The 23,708-nt window shown below is 38.6% G+C and overlaps 1 protein-coding gene across 11 annotated transcripts in view; it reads left to right on the top strand.

Annotated features, from left to right (window-relative positions):
• The window catches only part of Sybu (syntabulin), a 105,678-nt gene that overhangs the window by 46,199 nt on the left and 35,771 nt on the right, over nt 1-23,708 (top strand). For 10 of the 11 annotated variants that reach the window (XM_076911344.1, XM_034516667.2, XM_076911343.1 and 7 more), the window contains one exon: nt 14,994-15,191. In XM_076911344.1, coding sequence (XP_076767459.1) covers nt 14,994-15,191 — 198 coding nt within the window. Of the gene's footprint in view, nt 1-14,993; nt 15,192-23,708 lie in introns of those variants that run through there. The other variant, XM_076911347.1, reaches the window with a different exon arrangement.

Here is a 23,708-nt window from a genome sequence, read left to right as displayed (position 1 = left end):
AATAAAGGTTTTAGACAACAAAGAGAAAGAGACACTAAAAATAAGGACACGTATGAGGCTGAAATCTAGTACATTGCTAGATAGCTATTCCCAACCAAAATCTGAAAGTTAACAATGATTTATGCACCAACATCCAAAAACATATTCAAAACCTAAAATACTTCTGGACCCAAGCATCTTGAGAAAGATACGCTTAGGCTGCAGTAGGAAGTCATGACATGCAATGCAGAGTCTAGGTTATTTACCAGTGCTACACTTCTGTCTTATTGCATAATTCCCTAGCATGCTCTATACAGAAGAAGTATAGATCTCTGTACCGTGCTCAATCCATAAGCACTTTATAATCTGGGAACAGGAGAATTGGGGACCCAATTGTAGACATCCTTGAAGTAAAACTCAGTGTCCATACTAATGCTTTGTCAACTTAAGCTGCCATTCCTGTGTTGGGGGAGTTCAGTGACTCCAAACACCAACAGAAATAAGCTCCACGAAGAAGTCACACTCACTGCGGTGGGTAGCTGGTAGAGAGAGAAATTCAGGAGATATTTCCCTCAAAAGTTGACATATAAAGGCTTGGATGCTGGGTAAGAGTTTGAGAAGCAGATAGTGGCATGGCAGAAAGGGAAATCAATGTATGTAAAAGCCCTTACATGCATGTATGTAAAAGTCTTTAAAGTGCTCAGCATATGGAGGGAACTGAGAAATATTGACTTCCCTAATTCTTCCTGTTTCAGTCTGTGCAAGCCTGCACAAAGCCAGCCAGCAGCTCAGAATACAAGCCTGAGATTGTTCAGCTCTCTATTTCCCAGGCTGACTTGACATCAGCTACCTCCATATTTTACCCTCAGGTGCTTTTATTCTGAGAAAATTCCATCTCCAAGCTGCCAAATTGGAGACACGGAGAAGATCAAGTAGACACAGCTACTAGGCATGCTTCTGTTTATGATAATTTTCCTGATTTTCAGGCAAACTCGTTGCTTCACAACTCCCTTGCTGTTCTACTGAGCTGTGTTCTATATTGAAGGTGAAATCCAGCCCTCGTTACATGAGAAAAAAGCCTATGACTGGATAGTGCTCAGACACTGGTGGATCAGCAACCTTGACTGGGAATCTCTTTAGGGTGGTTGCCTTGGCTCCAAGAGGAGGCCAGTGGTTTATCTTTGTAGAGAACCCAAACCACTTGGCAGTGTATGCCTGAACTCAGTCTGAGGCCCAGGCTGTACTCACCCCATTCCAGCAGAGCCTACCTCCTTCCCTTTGGCCTGCTTCTGTGGATTTCTCTGGGTTCTTTCTCTTCAGTAACTGACTGAATCATCCTCCTGTCTTCTGTGCGGTTGCCTGTGTGGCTGGGATTCCCATGAAACACTAGCTTGACTCTCAGAATTCTAGAAGACCTGTGGGTCTTCTAGATCTAGGGGGAGGGGTTCTTAATCTCAGTTAAGAAAAAGTATTCAAATTTAATCGAAAATTGATGAAAAGTGTTCCTTATTAAATGTGGAAGGGCATCTATCAGAGCAGGTATGATTTCATTTCTAAAATTGTTTTTTGTCTTGCTTCTTGCCAGGCTGCACTCACTATTCTATTCAATGAGCTGGAGCAATAACAATGTTAGTGGAGCCTTGACAGTGCATGCTACCCAGCACCCGCATCTGCCACCACTTATCAACATGCAGAAATCTCTTTCATTTGTGCTATTGTATAATGGCAAAATAGTCTAAGGATCATCTTTTACAGAAGTCATTCTTCTATAGACATGCATTTTGTATCTGAGTTTTGCCTTATGACTGTTAAGAATTAGACTACGTTGTCTAGGCTACTATGTTTCTTTCTTTCCTTATTCCCCTTTTTCTTTTTTTCCTCTTTTTAAAAAAGTTACCTGGTTGTGTGCCTCAGTAGTAGAGAATCTGAGCAAGGCCTGACTTCTCTCCCCTATTTCTAGCACCAACAAACATAAGCATACATTAGGGCTGGAAAGATGGCTCAATGGTTAAGAGCACTTGCTGCTCTTCCGGAGGCCCCAACTTGGATTCCCAGCAACCACATCTATAACTCCAGCTCCAGGCCACACGCAGACACATGCACATACACATAATTAAAATAAAATAATCTTAAGCAAAAGTAAATATGATATATATCATGTTACCTAAAACCATTATTTTTACCAAGTATTTGAAGTTTCAAATGATGACCTACACAAAGAACATTCCAGTTTTCCCTCTTTTCTTCTGTTTTATACTTTGCATTATTTTGGCCACCACTGTCATCAGATCTTTGGTATTAAAAGAACTACAAAGCAGGGTGGGGGCAGTATGTTGCTATGGCACAATTTACTGGGACGCAGGCAACCCCAGAAAGTTTTAGAGCTTCTTCAATATTGAGTTCTAGAGACTGAGAACTGGATTCCTGGTCTGTTTCTGTCTCTCTTCTTTTCCTATTCTTCCATATATGCTTTCTTTTAACACAAGCAAACAAATAAACAAAACCTCTGAGACTTGAACAAGCCCTGAGCCAGAAATGGTAAATAAACTGACATTGCTAAAGAGAAAGATGTGTTACTACCTAAAGATATGGCTCTCAACTTGTGAGTCCTGGCTCCTCTAGGGTTGAACCAGCCTATTACAGGATTCTCCTAAGACCATTGAAAAACACAGAGATTCACATCACAATTCACAACAGTAGCAAAATTACAGTTAATGAAGTAGCAAAAAAAAAAAAGTGATTTTATGGCTGGGGGTCACAACAAGATGAACTGTATTAAAGGGTCGAGCATTAGAAAGGTTGAGAACCACTGGCCTAAGACTTTTGTAACAGCTGGATTCAGCATTTCGCCTACCAATCTCACCTGCACCTCCAGTTTTGTAATTTAAGATCCTTCTTTCCCAGAACATCTAGGTAAATATCTTCTTACTCTATTAAATGTTTTGCCTTGATGTTTTCCTTCCAGTCTCCTTTTCTAGGAACAAGTGAAAAAACTTTAGTCTTGTGAGGGAAACCAAGTCACAGGCCCCTCTTTCATACAATGCCTCTGGCCCTCCAGCTGAGAAACCGAACAGACTTTTTCCTGTACAGGCTCCTGTCCTACCCAGTACTTCACCCAGGGACTTTTAAGGGAGAACTCAGCACTCCAAACTAGCCCAGAAATCCTGGGAATGTTCACTTGTGAGATGATTATTTTTGTCTCCAAGAAACAAGGGAAGCACCCATTAAATAATTATCCCAATCTCCACTTGTTATGGGAAACACTGGTTCCCTGACTGAGGGTGAGGTGTTCATCTGAGTTACTTAGATAAGCCATGTCTATCAGCATCTGGAAAGTTCCACTGCATTAAGAGAAAAACAGTCTCTGTAGCCCTGCCTTTCTGTAGCTACCATCCAATTCCTCTGTGTTTCTTCACAGCAATTTGTCACCAGAACTCTTGTCTCAACAATTTGCCACCAAATAGTGTGTGAGTGGCCACACTAGCAAATTCCTTTGTCTGCCACCGGTTCCGATGGCCTCCCAGTAATGCTCCACACAGTGTCTTCCTCTTGGGCTTCTGTACCCCTCCCTCCTCAGTGGCCTGTCAGGTTATTCTATAGGCGCTCTACTTCTCCCTGACAGGCTCCCCGTTTACACTGCACTCGTGGCCTTTAGATAGGTATTTGCCTCTGACCTTTCATTCCTAATGCAGGCACACAGCATACTGTTCAAGGGATCTCTGGCCTTGCCTATCTGGATTTAGACCACAGCTTTACCAACTCACTAAGTACAAGCTAGGGAAGGTGCCACTCTTGTCCATGCCCAGGAATCCTGCTGACAATAGTGACTCTCTAAAGGGGAACATCAGATTAAATTAGTAAAAGATCTGTGCTAAGTGCTTAAGCCAGTACTTAATGCTTACTATCAAGTTGTGTTTTCACCAATGACTCCTGCTCCTCATTAGCACAGACCAGATGTTTGTCGTTTCATGCTTAATGTGTTAAGATACTTGAGATGAGCTCCACCATTCCTACAGCCCTGCACATGCCTGGGCTTCAGTCTTCCTTAAACCACAGTAGCACTCATGGTCCCCCATCAGCTTCCTGTCACTATCCTTAAGGGGCCATATCTTGTATTATCTCAGAAGGGTTTTTAACACTCTTGTTCACTTTGCTTGGAGTTATTCTGCCTATTTATTCTCTAAGTTTCAGTTTGTTCTTCCCTTTCTCTTTTGTTTCTGCCCCCCCTTTCTCCTTTTCTCCCCCCGCCCCGCCACCAATCTCACCTCAAGTGATCTCTTAAGGATCTTTCCATGACAAGATGTCTAATGAGGCTCATCCCCACTAGACTGTACCATCCAGTGTGCTTCATTAATACTGCATTACACTCCTAAGTACCCTCTTTACATATTTTCCCACTTGCTTGTGTAATATCTCTCCTCACTACCACAGTGTGAACTCCTTAAGGGAAAGCTCTAAGTGCTGGTCATCATGGTGTCTTATAGAATACCTGGCACACTAGGAAGTCAGTGGTTGGTGATTATCAGAGAGGATGGATGGGTAGATGGTGTTATTGTTTCCCAATACTGAACACAAGATAATAATTATACTCCGTATTTTTTTCTGAAGCAAAATTGGTGTAGAGTCTTATACACTTGTGAGTTCTTCCTATGAAAAGATGCTAATATTGCATGAATAAATAAAAGATCTAGTAAAAAAAATAGACTGCCTAAGTATGCTTTCTGTGTAAATCACTCCATGGGTGGAGGCAGGAACACTGCTTTCACAGAAATATGGAAGCATTTCTTGCCTCAAATTTTTGTGGTCTGCTTATTATGAGATGAATGCTTTCTGACAGATTGCTTTGTCTGTTTTTAATATGAGCATTTTGGGAACTGCTGACATTTCCTCTCAGAACAGGCAAAGAAAGAAAAGGAAAGGTGAGGAGAGGAGAGGAGAGGAGAGGAGAGGAGAGGAGAGGAGAGGAGAGGAGAGGAGAGGAGAGGAGAGGAAAAAGGAAGTATTTTAAAAAATAAAAGTTGTATTTAAAGTTGTATTTTCATACAACTCTAAGTCAACTGCTCAATCTCTGTAACTGGGAAATTCTCTTCTCAGAGCACTGGGTCCTACACATAATAATTATATCCTATAATTGTTAGACTTATAGGGTAGACATGATTGTGCTACTTTCTTGCCTCACCTGTGCCCTTAGGTGTATGCTATGTGGTTAGATTCCACAGGGTCTATATTAACCATGAATTTAAGCTTTGATATTTTATGCATTTCTCAAACTGTCTTCAAAAATACAGTATTTGGAACAATTGTGTTAGCAGCATCTGGCACATAGTAGGTATTCAATAATTGTTGAATGAATGTCAGTCAATGATTCTTTGTGAGAATAAAGCAAACTCCATATTACTCCAAGTAATGCTTCCTTACAATGACAGTGATTCCCCTTTAACATATGCAACTGAACCCTGAACAACATCCAAGCATAACTGAACGTCTCAAGACATTTGGATACAAAAGCTATATTTTCTTCTTTCTGATGTTAAATTTTAATGTGTCTTCTGGAATTATTTAGTTCAAAATTTTGCAAAGCAAATGAGCTCTGAGATCATTTATATTCAAACAAAGGGCAAGAGGTTTGAGATATACTTCTTATACTTTAACAGAGTATTTTATTTATAATTTCTCAGAGTCGGTGGAGGGGTGTTATTGTTGGTTTCGTTTGGTTTCTTTTTTATTTGATTTGATTTGGTTTGGTTTGGTTTGGTTTGGTTTGGTTTGGTTTGGTTTGTCGAGACAGGTTTTTCCTGTGTAGCCCTGGCTGGCCTGGAACTTAATTTGTAGACCAGGCTGGCCTCAAATTGAGAGATTCATCTGCTTCTTCATCTCAGTTGCTGGAATTAGAGGCCTGTGCTACCACAGCCACTCCTGAGAGCTGGTGTTTTAATGTTATAAAATTCTAACAATTCTATGTGATTGGTACTAGGCCATTTAAATAAAGCTTGACCATCACAGCTGCTGTCAAGTGTGATTGGTGGTTGCTAGGCATACTTGTTAAATATCAGGAAATTTTATATTACACATTTACACACACATGTAAACATTTTCATGATATTAAAATTTTAGAAGTATAAATTAACTCGCCAGAATATCCAGTTCTTTTAAATTTCTATGTAAAAGCACTTGAAACATATTAAAATGACTGATTTTCTAAAAATTATAATAAAATAATAGTTACTATTTAACCTTGACACTGAACTTTGTAATGAATTCTAGATAGATTTAATAAAAATGAAAAATGAAACTATAGTCATCTAGAAGATAGTGTGGCTCTTTATTTAGTTGATCTTTAAATATAAAACAATATTCTAAGCATGTACAAAGGTGGTGGGTGTGGTGACACATGTCTTTATTCCCAGCAATTGGGAGATAGAGGCAGGTGGATCTCTGTGAGTTTGATGGCAGCCTGGTCTACAAACCAAGACCAGGACAGCCAGGGCTCTGTTACACAGGGAAACATGGTCTCAAAAAAAGTTATTAAAAGAAAAACACAAATGAACATTTGTAGAGACTTGGCAAAATAGAAAATATTTGAATGTTCAAAGAATTATGAAGGTAAAAGTTAAAATAGTGAGTTAATGGCATATATATTAAATTATATATAATATATATTATATATATATATTTTTAAAGAAAGTCTGAATACTCAAATAGAAAATTCATGGGCTGTGTACAGAAAGCCAACAATCCAATATATGAAATACATGAAGCTTTACTGACAAAACATGCAAATTATAACATCGAAGCATCATGTGTAATTATTAATGTGAGAAATTATAAACAAAAGATTATTGTCAAAAATTCAGCAGGATACTAGAATACAGAAATTTAAATTATCTCAAAGCTTATGGAGACTGCAGCAATTCTATTAGACATACATTCTACGTGCTAATCAGATTTGGCTGAAAATATATCTGTAAGATGTAAAAGCAATTTTAACAATAATGACAAAAATGGAAGCTTAAAATAAGCTACAAAATGGAAATGGTCTTTAAAAATCCATATCTTATCTATTTTGAATAGACTTAAAGATAATAAATTTAATAAAATTGAGTTAAAAATAATAAAAAGTAATAATACTTTAAAAAATTAAACAGATAGGCCTGGTAGCATTTTTTTTTTTTTCATCTCAGCACCAAAGAAACAGAGGTAGTCAGATCTCTGTGAGTTCAAAGCCAGACTAATCTACAGGAGAGGGTTTGGCCAAGCAGGATTAAGTAGTGAGAACATTGCCCCCAAGATAAAAATAAACAAGAAATGAATTACATCAAAACTTTTAAAAGCATACTCAAAATCATACTAGCACAGTATTATATTCTCATTGTCAGTTTCATCCCTATTAAAATGTGGTTACTAACTTGTTGAATCTATTCTGTTATTCATTTTGAAACAAATCTCTAGATATCATTTACTACATGTCTCTTCACACGCCCAAATACCATTTACAAATGCATGTAAGCATTTTCTGATGTAATTACAGAACTATTTAAATCACTAATAGTATTAACATAATGATGTAGAACATGGAGATATCCCCAATTGTTTTAGAAGTGTCTGTTTACTTCCTCATGCTAGCATATTTTGTGAAAAAACAATTAGTGAATTTGACACATATTTTCAACTTTGCTGGGCAGACAGCCTTTGCTGCAACACTGCTAGTAAGCCGTCCCACACAGTGTAGATGAGCAGGGATAAGTGTCCCAATGACACTTTACTGTTATAAGCACTCAGAACTAGATTTGGCCTGCAGGCTGAAGTGGCCACTGATTTAACTGTGTATGGTGGAAGATGAACATTAGCTTTAAAATGTTGATTAGATGTAGGGACAGTTTTACATGTGCGGCAAGAATACTTCATAGGGAGTCCTTTGTTTGTAGTGTGGGAGACCCTGTACTTGGAAGATGAGTGTCTATCATTGAGTTACAGCCCCAGTCTCCTTGAATCTCACAGGTCCTTAGAGGATGCATACTGATTGGCAGCATAGTATTGGTGATTCCAAGTGGGTAATTTGGGGAATGCCTGTTCTTACTGTAAATTTTAGCTCTTTGACTATGACTTCCTTCCTTAAGCTTATTGCCTAACTCAATTACTTCATTATAAGTTGCTTAAAAGTAATTTTCTACTATTCTGCCTACTTTCCTTAGCCAAAATGCTTTTATAAGAAGAAAAATGACTTTCCAAAGAATTTTTATGTCCACTGAATGAAATACAGCATATATTGCTTGCTTTTTGCAGTCAGTATGTCTGATGATTTTTTTCCTTTGAATGGATAGTTTTTGTTTGAGTCAGTGTCCATGTAGACCAAGCTGGGCTCAGACTTCCTGTGTAGGCAAGTATGACCGTAACTTTCTGATCCTCCTGCCTCCAACTTCTGAAAGCTAGGATCACAGACTTTGACCACCAGAGCTGGTGCACCACCAGATGCAGTGCTATAGATCAAACCCAAGGTTTTGCACATGCCAGATAACCCTGAGCTACATCCTAGACAGTAATGGAAAATTTCCCAAAACATCCCTTCCAATGATTTCCAGAGCATCTGAGGAATGAAGAGGACCTTTCTCTGCTTATTTTCATTTTGTCTGTGTAAAAATTAATTCACAGATTTCTTATGCAATAGGTATCAATCATTTCTACTCATTACTCTTTTTGCTGCTCCAGCCTCCCATCCTTGGCTTAAAGGAGCCCTATTTAGGTCTTGTTAATATTCCATAGCTTCTGTCTTGCTAAACTATCAGGCTCCAGGTGAAAATGCTCCCTGGCATAGTAATAAGCCTCTCTATCAACATTCATTAAAATTTTTATAAACAACAAACAAGTAAAGCATATTTATTGTTATGGTTTCTAATCTAAGGAATCAAATAGGCCAAATTGTTCTCTTTTTTTTCTAGGTAAATATTACAATTTTTAATTATTTATTCACTTATACATCCTGAGTACTAATCTTTAAATTGTTAAGTTCAATTAAAGTTTTTAACATCAACAGATGATTTTTAATTTTTTTTAATTTTGTAAATTCCCATAGCACATTTAAAATAATATTAAAATTACCTTATAAAAATGCATAAATATACATTTTTTTATACTTGTAGGCAGTCATATAATTTTAACTATACTGAATGTTCTCAGAAAACAAAATGGCTCCCCCTACCCAAATAAGCTTTTAACATCCAGGCAATAGAACTATAATAGCTCCTAGGTTCTCCGAGCTATCATTATAGATATTACAGACTTTTTCTCCCAATCAACAGTGTGGAAACTACTCTGTGGGTGTGTTTCTTTATTTGTTACCATGCTTTATACAGACAGCAACTCCCAAGGGTTCCTGAGACTCTCAGTATCTTTCCCCAGCTCTTAATTCCATCTGAACAAATGCTAAACAACTGAAAACTCACACCTCCACCACCACCACCAACAACAACAACAAAAGTACCTCTGGTAATCCTCCTGCCTTAGCCTTTGTTGGGTTTTTGATTATTTGTTTGTTTTAGCTTGTTTAAAAAACAAACAAACAAACAAACAAACACCAAGGTCTCTCTCTATAGCTCTGGCTGTCCTGGAACTCACTATTTAAGCCAGGCTGGCCTTGAACTGAGATATCCACCCGCCTCTACCTTTACCTCCATTGCTGGGATTAAAGACATGCCATCATACCTGGCACCTGACTTAGCCTCTTAAGTACTCTAATTTTAGGTGTGTGACACCAAGATTGGTAGACCCATTTCTTAATATATAAATTAAACAGAAAATTTAAATTATTCTACTTTATGGTAGGTGGTGATCACTTGGGTATAGTCTTAAGTAAGATAGCTTTTACCTAACTTCTAACAGTGGCCATCTTGGACCTATAGTGGAAATTCAAATCATAGACCCCAGAAGGAAATTACCCCATGCTTTTAAATGAATCTCATTGTGAAAAGTAGTCCAGATTATATATATATATATATATATATATATATATATATATATATATATATATGCTTGTTAGTTTTTATTGCCAACGTGACACAACCTAGAGCCATGTGAGAAGAGTGAACCTAAACTGAAATTTGCCTGTATCATACTGGCCTGGGAACACTTTCTTGATTGTTAATCCATGTAAGAAGGCCCAGTCAACTGTACCATCCCAAAGCAGGCAGTGCTGGGTTGTATAAGACAGCCAGCTGAAAATGAGCCGCTGAGTGGATCAGGAAGCAGTCTTCTTCCATATTTTCTGCTTGAGGTCCAATGCTGACTTCCTTCAATGGCCCATTGACTTGGAAGGGTAAGCTAAAATCAACCCTTCCCTCCCCTAAGTTGTTTTTGCCCATGTTTTTTTTTTTTTTTTATCAAGTGCTCTAGAACAGACATACCTACTATGAATCAAAGAAATATAAACATTCAGTTGCATAATAGGGGAGTGTGTGTGTATATATATATATTTTCAATTCTTCTCCCTCCAGCAGATCAATAACTGTTCACAGCCTCTTCCTGAAGCTTCATCTTGACCTATCCCAGGCATTCTTCCAGCAAACTGAACCTGTAAGGGTTTCTTCCACATCCTGCCCAGAAATAGTCCCCTCATTTCTATTATTTAGAAGTGTTTGCCATTAATAATTTCTTCATATTAACATAAGCAATAAATGTTCCAATTATAAACACATGACTCTCAATTTATAGATTATACAGGCAAGTTTAGAAGTCAGTAGCAGTGGGAAAAAGAAGGCTCACTCATTTAATAAGTATAGTGGATCTAATAACTACATGTCTTTTTCAAAAAGATTTGTTTTAATTTTAGGTGTACAAATGTTTTGCCTACATATATATACTATATACACACATGTACTATGTGTGTGCCTGATATCCACAGAGATCAGAAGAAGGCATCAGATTCCCTGGAACTAGAGTTACAGACTATTGTGAATTGTCCTGTGGGTGTTGAGAACAGAACCTAGGTCCTCTCTAAGAGCAGCAAGTGTTCTTAACCACTGATCTACCTCTCCAGCCCCAATAACAATTTCTCTTTAATGTATACTCATAAGGTCAAGTCATAATCGTAGGATTGGATGTAAAGCCAAAAATTAGCAGTGTAGCTTTGCTGTTTTTTAAGAATATGACTGTAAATGACAACTGAGAGTATTTTGTACAGAATTTTGAAAGTGGGTATTATCTTGACCCAAACTGATAAGAGTAGACAAATAGCCTCAGGAGGATTTGAAAGGAGAATTTTTCCTTCGGGGCTGCACAGAGGGAATCCCTCAGGTACCACAGATGATCAGGTGATTCTTTGGCACATGAATATTACAGTCTATCCTGACCATAGCAATGATAGATCTGTTCTCTCACAGTTACATTCCTTTGTTAGTGTTGGTTCCACTAGAAAAATCAGGCAGATAGCACAGGCCACTGTGAGCACTTTTTGATCTTTTTCATGTTTGTTTGCATTTACTTCTCAGTTGAGACAAAATGTGCAAAATGTGGTGATATACACAAATTCCCTTTGGCTTCTTTGTAAATTGAATCAGGTTGCAGACTGTGAGACCCTTCAGTGCCAAAATTTGGTACATATTTGTTAAGAGAAACCCTATATCCTATGGCGATTGTTCCCCCAACCATGGTATGGTATGACAAATATGACAGACCATGTTGGGAGCCAGATGGTGCCTGGGCCCTAGACTATTCACCACCTGACTCTACCTACCCTTGGTGAGGAGAGGTGGTGCAGAGTCAGTGACACAGTCTCCTGGAGCAGATGAGAAACGCTGCAGCAAGCTCATCTGAACACTGCTGCAAACTCCTTTAATACCCTCCACCCATGCTCCATAGGTCCCAAGAAAGCATCTCTTCTAACGAACAGTTCCTGATTGGCTGACATTGTTTGCATCAATCCTTGGTTTCTTAGACATTCTTCAATTAGGTCCTCCCACAGGAGACGTCTTTGCAGCTGTGCAGACCTACCGTTTAAGCAGAGGTGGTCACTGCCACCGTTTCCCCTACAGATAGTGATAAAATACTTTTAGGAGGTACCCAGAGTCCCAGATTGATTTATATATTTAACTTCTCAATCCTGTCTCCTAGAAATAAGGCTGTAAATACTGATGGCAAGTGGACCATAGACTCCAGGTGAACAATTGCTATGGCCTCTCCCTCAGTGCCCTGAGTGTCACATCCTAAATTTTACCTAAACCATAGATAGTGCTTAATCCCAGCATGTGGTGAAGTCACAAGTACTGAAAACGATGCTCTGTTACACATTTTTTTAACTCCAGAAGGATGTCACAGAACCAAGCAAAACATGTTTGATTTCTATTTATTTAAAACATAATTTTAAAATTTTTTCTAGACACTCATTTCCCATCTAGAAATCACTTAATTTTTATCCCTTTGATTCTGTGTACTTTCAAGAAAAAAAAGAAGACATTCTAAAGCATAGATTTTTATTTATCTGAATACAGTATCTTTTAAAAGATAATTGGTGGGTCTGATTCACAAATAAATCATTGCAAAAGCAGTAGGCAATTTTGAGTGCTCTGACCACATTCATTTTGAGTTTGTCTCCTTTAAAATGGGAAACGTTTCTCTTGGGCAATGTGTAGATAATTGTATTAATTACTGGAGTCTGACCCAGTAAGCAGATTTGTACCCTGAGAGAGGAGCTCTGATTTTTTTTCACTGAAACAAGGGCATGCAAATGGCGGGGAAGGTACAGATAGCATGTGATGGAATAGCTGGACAGTCACAGCCCAGAGAGGGGCTCACCTCTAGGACACAGGGCCAAAAGTCACCGGCAACTAAGGAAGGATATAGCACACTTGCAGACACAGTGTGCTAACAACCTTTCACTTCTAGAAACAAACTGTGGAGGTTCCCATGCAAAGTAATGTATTCAAAAGTTTTTTAAAAGGCCATAAATATTATATTGTCTTGAAGCGCCAAGTTCTTTTTGTTCCAAGAACTGGAATATTTCATAATAAAAATGAAGTAGAAGCCAGAAGTGAAGCAATCTTTTTTAGAGAAAGCCTAGGCATGATTCATGCAGTCCTTAGATTTCATTCAGCCCTACTTCTGTTCTGTTCTTCTTCCAGCTCTGGAAACCCGAGATAGCCTGTGGTAGAGAGTACATTATTCTGGGTAGTCTAATACTCATAAACTGTCAGTAGTTCTAAGATTATTAGTGGTATGTATCATAGTACAATCTTTTGTTAAATTGGCAAAGTCATTCTAATATGAAAATAACGTTTTTTTAATTATTATCAAATCATAATTTTAATTTTTTAACACAGGGGTTATAAACACAAAAATGCAAAATGTGGGGAAGGGGATGACATACAGGAGCATAGGTGTTCAGGGGGAGTACAGATATCTTCCAGAACTGGGTATCAGCTGGGTAAAGGTTCAGGGGACAGGTCACTATCACTCTGCCTATGATTCACTTGTCCTTGTCTAAGCCTATCCACCAATAGGCTGCCTATTTACAAAGTCTTTGACTACTCAGGCTGGTAAATTTCCACAAAAGCTGCCTATTTACAATAGCTTATAGCCATCTAAAATAACGTTATTTTGAAAAAAATTCAAGTAATAAAAACATACTATTTTACTGAGTATGCATATATTGAAAATTTTGCTGAGTATGTATATGGTCCAAAATTCTCGTGCAATTCTCATTAGAGCTTAAATGAATGAATTGGTCATCCTAAATACTTGAATAAATAAGGAAAGCATTTATAAGAGATAACAGTGGGAGTTTTCTGTTGCTTAATAGGCACCTGCATTGATCACCTATAATGTACACATTAGCATAATACAATGAATGACCTTAGTTATATTTAGCTATGATGAAACTTAGTATTTATTTTTCCAGTTTACTACAGGTGACTACAGGTAGGAGTAGATATGTTTGGACTATTGTTGGCTGGATATATGTGCTTATAAAATAATGTCTTTCTGCTTCTTTGAACTTCTAAACTCAGAGGCTCACTGGAAATTCTACTAACCAGATGATGGGCCATGTGATCAAAAAGCTTAGGCAATGTCAGTAATATTCAAGTACCTTTATTTTCCTAACAAGAAAAATTCTGAAAAGTGCATACTTTTTCTTCTGAATTTTAAAGTACTTCCCATCCAAGCACCTGTAGGCAGCAAGGCATGATGGTACACGTTTATTCCCAGTGCTTGGGAGGGAAGAGGAGATGGATTTCTGTGAGTTCCAGACCAGCCAGGGAAACCTAATGAGACTTTTTTCTCAACAACAAAAACAAACAAACAAAACCCAAAACTAAAATCTGTAGACAAATATGAACCAAAATTATACCATATAAAATATTCAAGTAGAAATATGCTTTGAATACAGAAAAAAATGTATGTTACAGGCATCTTTATGATGAAAAGACTGGCTGGTTTCATGTCAACTTGATACAAGTCAGTGTCATTGAAGAGGAAAAAAACCTCTGTTGAGAAAACACTTCTATAAAATCCAGCTGTGAAGCATTTTCTGAATTAGTGATCAGCCAGGGAGAGCCCAGCCCATCGTGGGTGGTTTTATCCCTGGCTGATAGTCCTGGATTCTGTAAGAAAGCAGGCTGAGAAAGCCTGTAAGCAGCACCCTGCCATGGCTCTTGCATCAGCTCCTGCCTCCAGGATCCTGACCTGTTTGAATTCCTGTCCTGACTTCCTTCGACAACGAAAAGCAATATGGAAGAGTAAGCCAACTAAACTTGCTCTTTGGTCATGGTGTTTTGTCACAGCAATAGAAACTCTAAGTATATCTTTAACGAGTTTCCTTAAAATAGTTTTTTTTTTTTTTTTTTTTTTTTTTTTTTTTTTTACCAATGTGAGTGTCCAAAGTATGGGAAAGAAACAAAAGAAGTATCCTAATAGAGTCATGCCCAGTTTACTTGGGTCCTACAAGCAACTCATTCATGAGCATATGCAGACTGCATAGCTGGCTTCCCTGTGTCATGACTCAAAACTCACTGATTTCTGTCTCCTAGATGACACAGGTTGTCCCAGCAGCCAGTCAGTATCCCCTGTGAAGACTCCCTCAGACACAGGGCACAGCCCCATTGGCTTTTGCCCTGGAAGTGATGAAGACTTTACCAGGAAGAAATGCAGGATTGGAATGGTTGGTGAGGGAAGTATCCAGTCAGCTCGTTATAAAAAAGAAGCCAAAGGAGGTATCATAAAGCCAGGTAAGTACCCTGACTATTCATATTTAAAAATTTATTTCTTTTATTTTTTGAGATTAATATAATTATATAAGATTATATATATAATTAAATATATATAATTAAATTTTACATATTTTATATATATAATTAAGTTAGATTATACAATTAAATATGAAATTATAATATAATTAGATTTCTGCTTCCCTTTTCTTGCCCCAAGCCCTCCCATATATGTCTCTTAGCTCCTTTTCAAATTAATGGTCTCTTTTTTATTCATTAATTGTTGTTATATACATATATGTGTCTATATACATATCTAAATATATCTGCTTAGTCTGTATATTATATGTGTGTATGTTTTCAGGGATGACCATTTGGTATTGGATAATGAGTTAGTGTGTTCTTCCTTCAAGTAGATATAGTGCAGTAAGAGAGGTTTCTATCTGAAACCAACCTATCAAGTTAGAAATGGTTCATGTACCCATTACCCAGAAAACTTTTTAAAAGATGTAGCATGTAGAATAAAGTATTTAATGCAATAGTTCCTAGTAATTTAATATAGTGTGTAACCATCACAGACGGGGGCGGGGGTTGTATGCTTGCTTATGCTTTAGAATCCTAAAGCATATTTATTTATTAAGATGTTTATTAAGATGTATGAATGTAAGATGTATGAATGATGTAAGGTTTATTAAGATGTATGAATCCTGATTTAAAGACCCTTGACCAAAGGTATCTCTGGAGACAAACCTGACTCCATTGCTCACAGGCATAAATACCACCTAAGAAATCTTTTGTTGATCTTGTTACTTGTATTTTCTCAGTCAACGACAGTTTCAAACATTGTCACTGTGAATGTCCCTGCTGCTTTTGAATGGAGCCCAGTTCTATACCATAAATTCCTTGTATGAGAAGAACTACCTAAATTGCCTCTGAATTTTGGGCTGAGTAAGCCTGGCCATCTCATACATATAAAGAAAGAAAATCCAGGAAGCAAGGCCCTTGGATGACTCTTACAATTAATAAAATGCAGAGACACAGGTTCTTAAAGCTCAGGAAGGTCCTACTCTCAGGTTCAAATCCAGCCATCTGTTATCCACAGCCCCACCAGACTCTTAGCCAAAGCTGACCTTCATCTCCAGACGTATGTTCTACTTTTTTTTGTTTTTAAAAAAGCAACTCATTAAAACCAATACCAGTTTATTAAAATAGCAAGCAATTAGTGGCTAGGACTTTGGGGGTCAGGGACTCTTTACAATTAAGTAACCAAAGTCCATCTAATTTTAGGTTCATTGCTCTAGATTTGGGAACATTGCTGTCCCTACGTCAGAAAGTAGTCCCTGAAATGCCCCTGAGGTCACTAGCATAAAGAACAAATAATGGCCACTGGGCTTGTGATGTAATCTGAGCAGAGAAGCCTGCCAGGGGGTGCAGGAAGGCCTTGGAAAGGTGACTAGCAAGCAAGCAAGCCTGCTCTTTGCCAACAGAGCCCTGAGGTGCCCTTCGGCAGGAAAAGCATTCCTGCTCTGAGAGGCCATCTGTCATTTTGGCTTCTGTTGTTTCCTAACTATGCAGATTTAATTATAAGTAGCATCAAAGAGTGAAGCAAAACATTCGTACAGTACCGTTGGATGATGGATCTGCTTTCCAGTTTTGCTTTTATTCCCATTTCTGCAAAACATTGGAGGATACATCTGTGTTTGTCATGGGCTAACTGTCCAGTCAAAACTTGAGTGGGAGATGGACAGTGAGTTCAGCGGGAGGGGAGAGTGAAGGTGATGATCACCTGTGACCCCATTTTGAGGGACTTTGTAATTCAAGGCAGAGCACAGTATGATAAATCTGGCTGATAGTACAGATCAAAAGGAAAGGAATGGACGCCTTCTTCCAGGTGGCTTTCTGAAGAATCAGATGGTTACACCCACCATCATCACTCACCCACTCACACATACACTATACCTGTTTCTGTGTGCTGTCAGGATTGTAAACTATTTTACTCAGAAATGAAAGCCCTAACTGGTCTGCTGCAAGTCCATTAAAATATTCCAGAGCCACTTGTAGTTGTTGATTCATTACTTGGAGAATATCTTAACCTTGAGAAGAAAAGAATCCACTGTACTATTTTACAAATTGAAGTATTAAAACCTTTGTCCACAGATTGGCTACAAAGGTGGAGAGCAGGCAGAATTACACAACTTAAATAAATAGGAATAATAAGAGGGAAAACCACTAGAGGCAGTTGAAGGGATAAGATTGATCAGGGCCAAGAAATCTACCCAGAAGCTGAAATGTTAAAATCTGCATTTGAAAGATGCCGCAGTATCTCCTTAGCCTTGGCATCAGATATCACCAGCTACTGAAATTAGAGCCCTGGTTGGCTGAACTATAATAACCTCAAAACAATGGCCCAGGATTAGTTACTTCTAGAAAACAAAATTCCCACATCCAAGAGGCATTTTTCTAGAAAACCCAGAAGGTACCAACTAGGTTAGTGATTAGTCAGCCCTGGTTCCCTGACCAGAGCCCTTTACAGAGTGAAGCTCAGATGTGTTCCCGGTCATTTCTAATTCAGGATTAGTTCAGTGAAGTGAAAGAACTACTTGGCTACTTACCTGAATCCATTCTTACAACTTCTGCTGCCAGAGCACCAGCCCAGGCCTGAAAGTTAGCATACCAAGTCCAGGTCCAGGTTCAGGTGTAGCTCCAGGTACAGCTCCAGGTATAGCCCCAGATACAGCTCCAGGTGTAGTTCCAGATACAGCTCCAGGTGTAGCCCCAGATACATCTCCAGGTGTAGTTCCAGGTACAGCTCCAGATGTAGCCCCAGATGTAGCTCCAGGTGTAGTTCCAGGTACAGCTCCAGATGTAGCTCCAGGTGTAGCTCTAGGTGTAGCCCCAGATACAGCTCTAGGTACAGCTCCAGGTACAGCTCCAGGTATAACCCCAGATACAGCTCCAGGTGTAGTTCCAGGTACAGCTCCAGATGTAGCCCCAGATGTAGCTCCAGGTGTAGCTCCAGGTGCAGTTCTAGGTGTAGCTCCAGGCGCAGTTCTAGGTGTAGCTCTTCCTGTTGCCTCTTTGGGATTGGAATTCCTTTTCAGTATGTAGGTGGGTCTTGAACTTAAAGCAATTCTTTTGCCTTAGCCTCTCAAGTGCTGAGATTCCAAGCATTAGCCAACACATTAGGTTTATATCTGCCATCTGGTTTTATTGTTATTGTTTGTTGGCTTGTTTGTTTTGAAAACCGGATGATTATATATAGTTTTTCCTCCCCCCAACTCCTTCCAGATCTTCCTCACCTGCTTATCCATCCAAATCCACATCCTTTCTTTCTCTCTCTCATTAGAAAACAGGCTTCTAAAAAATAATAATTAAATAAAAAATAAATTTAAAAACCTGAATAATACAAAATGAACAAGAAAAACAGTTAAAGAAAATGCATGAAAAACACATATAGATGCAGACACACACACACATCTGCACATACAGAAATCCTGTAAAAACCCAAACCAACTGGACACCAAAATATATACACAAAAGACCCTCCAAAAGTGCTATTGAGTTCATTTTTTTGGCCATCTACTCTTAGACCTGGAGCCTACCATTAAGTGTAGTTTGTAGCCCCATTGACTGTTGTAGAAATCTAAGTTTTCCTTTGTGAGAGTTATCAGTTGTAGATAACTTCTGGGTTAGGGATTGGGGCATGTATCTTGTTCCACTCTCGGTGCCGAGACCTCATCTGGCTTAGACCTGTGCAGCCCCATGCTGCCACAGTCTTTGTAAGTTTGTTAAGTGTCTGGAGCCTGATGTGTTTAGAAGTGTTTGTTTTCTTGGTGTCTTCCATCCTTTCTGGGTCTGAGCGGGGCGGGGTTTGATGACAATATTGTAATTGTTACAGCTCTGAGGGAAGCAGACATTCCACTTAGGACTGAGTATTACAAGGTCTCTCGCTCTCTGCACATTGCTCTATTGTAGGTTTCTGTATTTGTTCCATCTACTGCGGGGTGGGGTGGGGGTGGTGGTGGCGGGCAGCTTTTCTGATGATGGCTGAGAAAGAAAAGGGTCTATGAATATAGCAGAATGTTATTAGGTATCATTTTACTACCACATTCTTTTAGTAGAATAGAAGTATTTGGTTTTTCCCTAAGCAATGTTAGGGATGACTTCCATCTCATGGCGTGGGCCTTAAACCCAATTAGATAGTGCTTGGTTGCTCCTGCAAGCTTTGGGCCACCATTGCATCAGCTAATCTTGTAGACAGGTCACCAGTGTAGACTAAAAGGTTTGTAGCTGGGTTGCTATTTACTTTTCCCCTTTGGTGGTCTAGAGAATGGTTCCCATACCACAGACACTCGTCAGTATGAGTGAAGGCTCTGCATAGACACTAGCTCGACTTTCTATTCTTTATATTCTTTGGCATGGAGTTAATTTCCTCACATCTTGTCAGCCATAAGCAAAAAACTGCAGCAGCAAAGTGTAGCCTCAAGCATAAACTGAATTCTGTTTCTGACATTAAAATAGATAAGTGGAAATATTTGAAATTAAATTTCCTTTGGGGATTGGCTAGCATTCTGAAATATAGCTGATTACCAGTAATACCAATAGAAAGAAAAGCTGAGAGTTACTGAATACTTACTGTCCTTAGCAAAATTCCAAGGTCTTAACTCAGTTAAGTTTAAATCAGTACAAAAAAATAGATATCATTATCCTACATTTTTGCAATTAAGAACAATAAAATACAAATATGTTTAGTAATTCATCCCAGGTCACAGAGGTTATAAATGGATTTTGAATGGGGTAACTACTCCTTCCTTTGAACTGTTATAGAAGTTGTAAGATCGATCTGCCTCCAAAATTGTAATTTTAGAGTAGAGCACTGTGACCATTTAAAAAGACAGGATGAAACATTATAGGAATGTCTTAATCCTAAGTTATTTTCATTTAATCATGAAGGAACTCATTTTCTACAAAGTTAGTTGCTATGAATAGGAATATACACACATACACACACATATATACACATATGTACAGAGAAACAGAAACACACAGAATATAAAGACATCTATCTGATATATACATATATATACATATATATACACATATACATATATATGTGTGTATATGTATATATATATATATATATATATATATATATAGAGAGAGAGAGAGAGAGAGAGAGAGAGAGAGAGAGAGAAAGAGAAATAAGAATTGACTGGATCATATTGGTCTGTTTCAATGGCTGTGAGATTTTACCTTTATCCATGACTAATGTGGGAGAGAGGACTTAGCCCATGCTGGGCAGTAATATCCATAGTCTGGTGGGACCAGGATACAAAAGAAAGCTCGCTTAGCATGAGCCAGAGAGCAAGCGAGTAAGCAGTGATCTTCCATGGTTTCCGCTCTAGGTTCCTGACCTGACTTCCCTGAATGCTAGATTGTTACCCAGAATTAAAAGCACAGCAAACCTTTCTTTCCCCTATGTTGTTTTTTGGCCAAATATTTTATCACAGCAAAAGAACAAAGCTGGAATATTAGGCAAAAGCTCTACCTAATTTCTTAGATTCTTAAAGGAAGACCATTATTTTTTCCAAGAGAGCATTTGAAGTTATTGTAAAATGAGACTCCGAAGTTCTCATGCTGAGAGAAAAATGTTCACACGGAATATGGCAGATAATGCTTTGTGGTAGACCATTTCATACCATCCCAGCAGGACCAAAACAGCAGCAGCAAACATGGATGTAATGAGCACACTTAAGTGTTTATCTCTGTGACTGGTTTACATATTTATTCTCATGTCTTTCTCCCATCTGTGACTTTGATGACATCCTCAATCAAAATAATGGTGCCAAATGGACCTTAATGGGCTTCCCCTAAGAATTAGTGAATCATAATCTTCCTCTTGAAGGCAACTGCTGTCCAAATCCCAGTCTTCTGGGATTTATTGCATGGCCACTCTTTGCAGCTACTGAGTTGGGGGTCTGCCAGATGTTCACTACTTACTCTAATGCACTGAGGAAGCCACACAGGTCTCTCACACTTGGAGGAACCTACAGTCAACTACACCCACCACCGAGCTTATTCATCAGTCGTCCTGGACACCAGCCTGGAAACATCTTTCATATGCATACTTGCAAACCAAGAGCTATAAATCCTGCATATGTGTCTTTTATGTTGGGCTTTTTGTTTCCTCCATACTGGAGAAACACTTATTGAAGAGTGTCTGCAAAAGAACAGGAATACTTGAGGAGTTCCAGTACTTACCCGCTTAGTAAAATACATGGTTATAATAGCTTGGAGCCAGTCCCACATTCTGTGGTAACAAGAGAGGAGGACTGTGTTACCAGTCAGGGTTCTCTAAAGGAACACCCTGATACAATGAACTAATTTACATATATATGAGCATATATGTGTGTGTTCATATATGTTCATATGTTAACATATATGTATATGTGCATATTGTTCACACACACATACACACAAACACACACACAGACACACACAGACACACACACACACACACACACACACACACATATATATATATATATATATATATATATATATATATATATAGAGAGAGAGAGAGAGAGAGAGAGAGAGAGACTTATAGGCTGTGATCTGAATAGTTCAACAATAGCTGTCTCATGATGAAAAAGCCAAAGATTTGGTAGTTGTTCTGTCCACGAAACTAGATGTCTCAGTAGTCCTAGTCTGGAGCTGGAGTCCTAAGGAATTTTTAGAGAGTTGCCAGTTTTCCATATATGCTGGAATCTTTCAGTAGTAGGTTTTAACACAAGCAAAGGAATGGATCAGGATTGGTGAACTTGTCAGTGAGAGTGAGGCCAAGCAGGCAAGAAGCAAGGGCTTCCTTTTGCTGTTATGGTGGCCCAGAATGAGAATGGATCTGACCAATAATGATGCAGGTTTAGGATAGGTGTTCCATTTCAACCCAACAAAGAAAACTCTCACAGGTGTGCCCAGCTGCTTGGGTTTCAGTTAATTCCAGATGTAGTCAGGTTGACAGCTGAGACTAACCATCACAGGTTACATTATCCAAAATCCAGAGAGAGGGAGGTTGGAGGCTCCTTTTGAAGGTATTGTAGATTTGGATAGTGGTACCAGTGACGTTTATCGTTTTCTTCATCATCGAGTTTGCAGTATAGCATTTGGTTGTGCTTGTACAGTGGTTTACAAAAATCTATGAATTCAGCAACATAGTCTGTTTCCTTGGGTAAATCAGGTACTAAAATTCTTCTACCACATGACCTGGATCAGGGCATCAATAATAGGCAACAGCAAATAGGTTCTATGGCACCAACCAGGGGTTAGCTTCTGAAACATAGCTATAATATGTTTGAAGGAATACTTTTGTAGCATTGCATGAGAGTTTAAAGGAAGAGGACCCTCAGTTCATCATGTAATTAAGAAGAGTTTTCTGCTAGACCTAGGTTTGCCTCCTGGCTACATATTCACTAGCTTATCAGTTCACTTGATACACATCTATAAGCTATTTTCATGGTACCAACAGCATTCTCATTAAGTGAATAGAGAAAAAGAGAGAATGATGTGGTGTTTACTCTCACATCACCCAGATTAAATGTGATGATGTATCTAAAACATAGGGACAATACTGAGATAAGAGTCCATTGTGAGAATAAAGCAAGGTTGTAGGCTAGTCACCAGGAAAGGCAGGAGATAACCTGAGATGAAGAACTGGGGCTTCCCTTTCCAGCTTAGGATTTGCATGGGTGGATGACAGGGTGGTGAGTGAAGAAGGGAAAGGTAACTTCTGTGTTCTCAGAGTGATGGGAGGCCATGTCCAGGCTCAAGAGAGGAGATGCGGTTTGATCTATGTGCTTGAGGTGTCTCATAAAACTAGTGGGGCTTGAGTTACCCAGGAGTGCAACTGTCCAGGATATAAAATTCAGATGACTAAGTGCAAGATGGAGATAGAGGGACAAGTACAGCACAGATGACTTGGCACAAAGCTTCCATTTTCTTAAAAGCATTGGACTTGCCAACTCTAGGGAGTTTGGGATATATGAAGTCATAAGTAACAGGTTATTTTGAATTTGTTTGTTTTAATTAGAAGTATTTATGCTGTATTATGGATTTAGATATAGGACTTTCTAGATAACATATTATGTATAAGTGTAAAATTTTTTAGACGTGGTCTTACTATGTGGCCCTGGCTGACCTGGGACTTGGTATATAGACTAGGCTAGTCTTGGTCTCACAGAGGTCTGCTTGCCTCTGACTCACAGGTGCTTACATATGTGTCCCACTGCCCCGACTACTTATATTTTATTTAAAGGTTTTCCTCAGTTATCTTTTGAGCTGCTTTTTTACTTTTTCAGATCAAATCATCTTCACTTGGACCTACTTTCTTTGAAGTTGAAGCAATGTTGAATCCATGTCTTGCACTCACTCTCATAGGTTGTTTATATAAAACTACATTTATTGTGAGGGTATAGGTTTTTATTAACCCCAAATACACTGATTAAACTTATAGTGCTTTGTCTCTTGCAGAACAGCAGT

The sequence above is a fragment of the Arvicanthis niloticus genome, chromosome 13 (assembly GCF_011762505.2).
Source record: "Arvicanthis niloticus isolate mArvNil1 chromosome 13, mArvNil1.pat.X, whole genome shotgun sequence".
Classification (NCBI taxonomy): Eukaryota; Metazoa; Chordata; class Mammalia; order Rodentia; family Muridae; genus Arvicanthis; species Arvicanthis niloticus.
The sequence above is the reverse complement of the archived record's forward strand: the minus strand, read 5'-3'. Positions and strand labels throughout refer to the sequence as shown.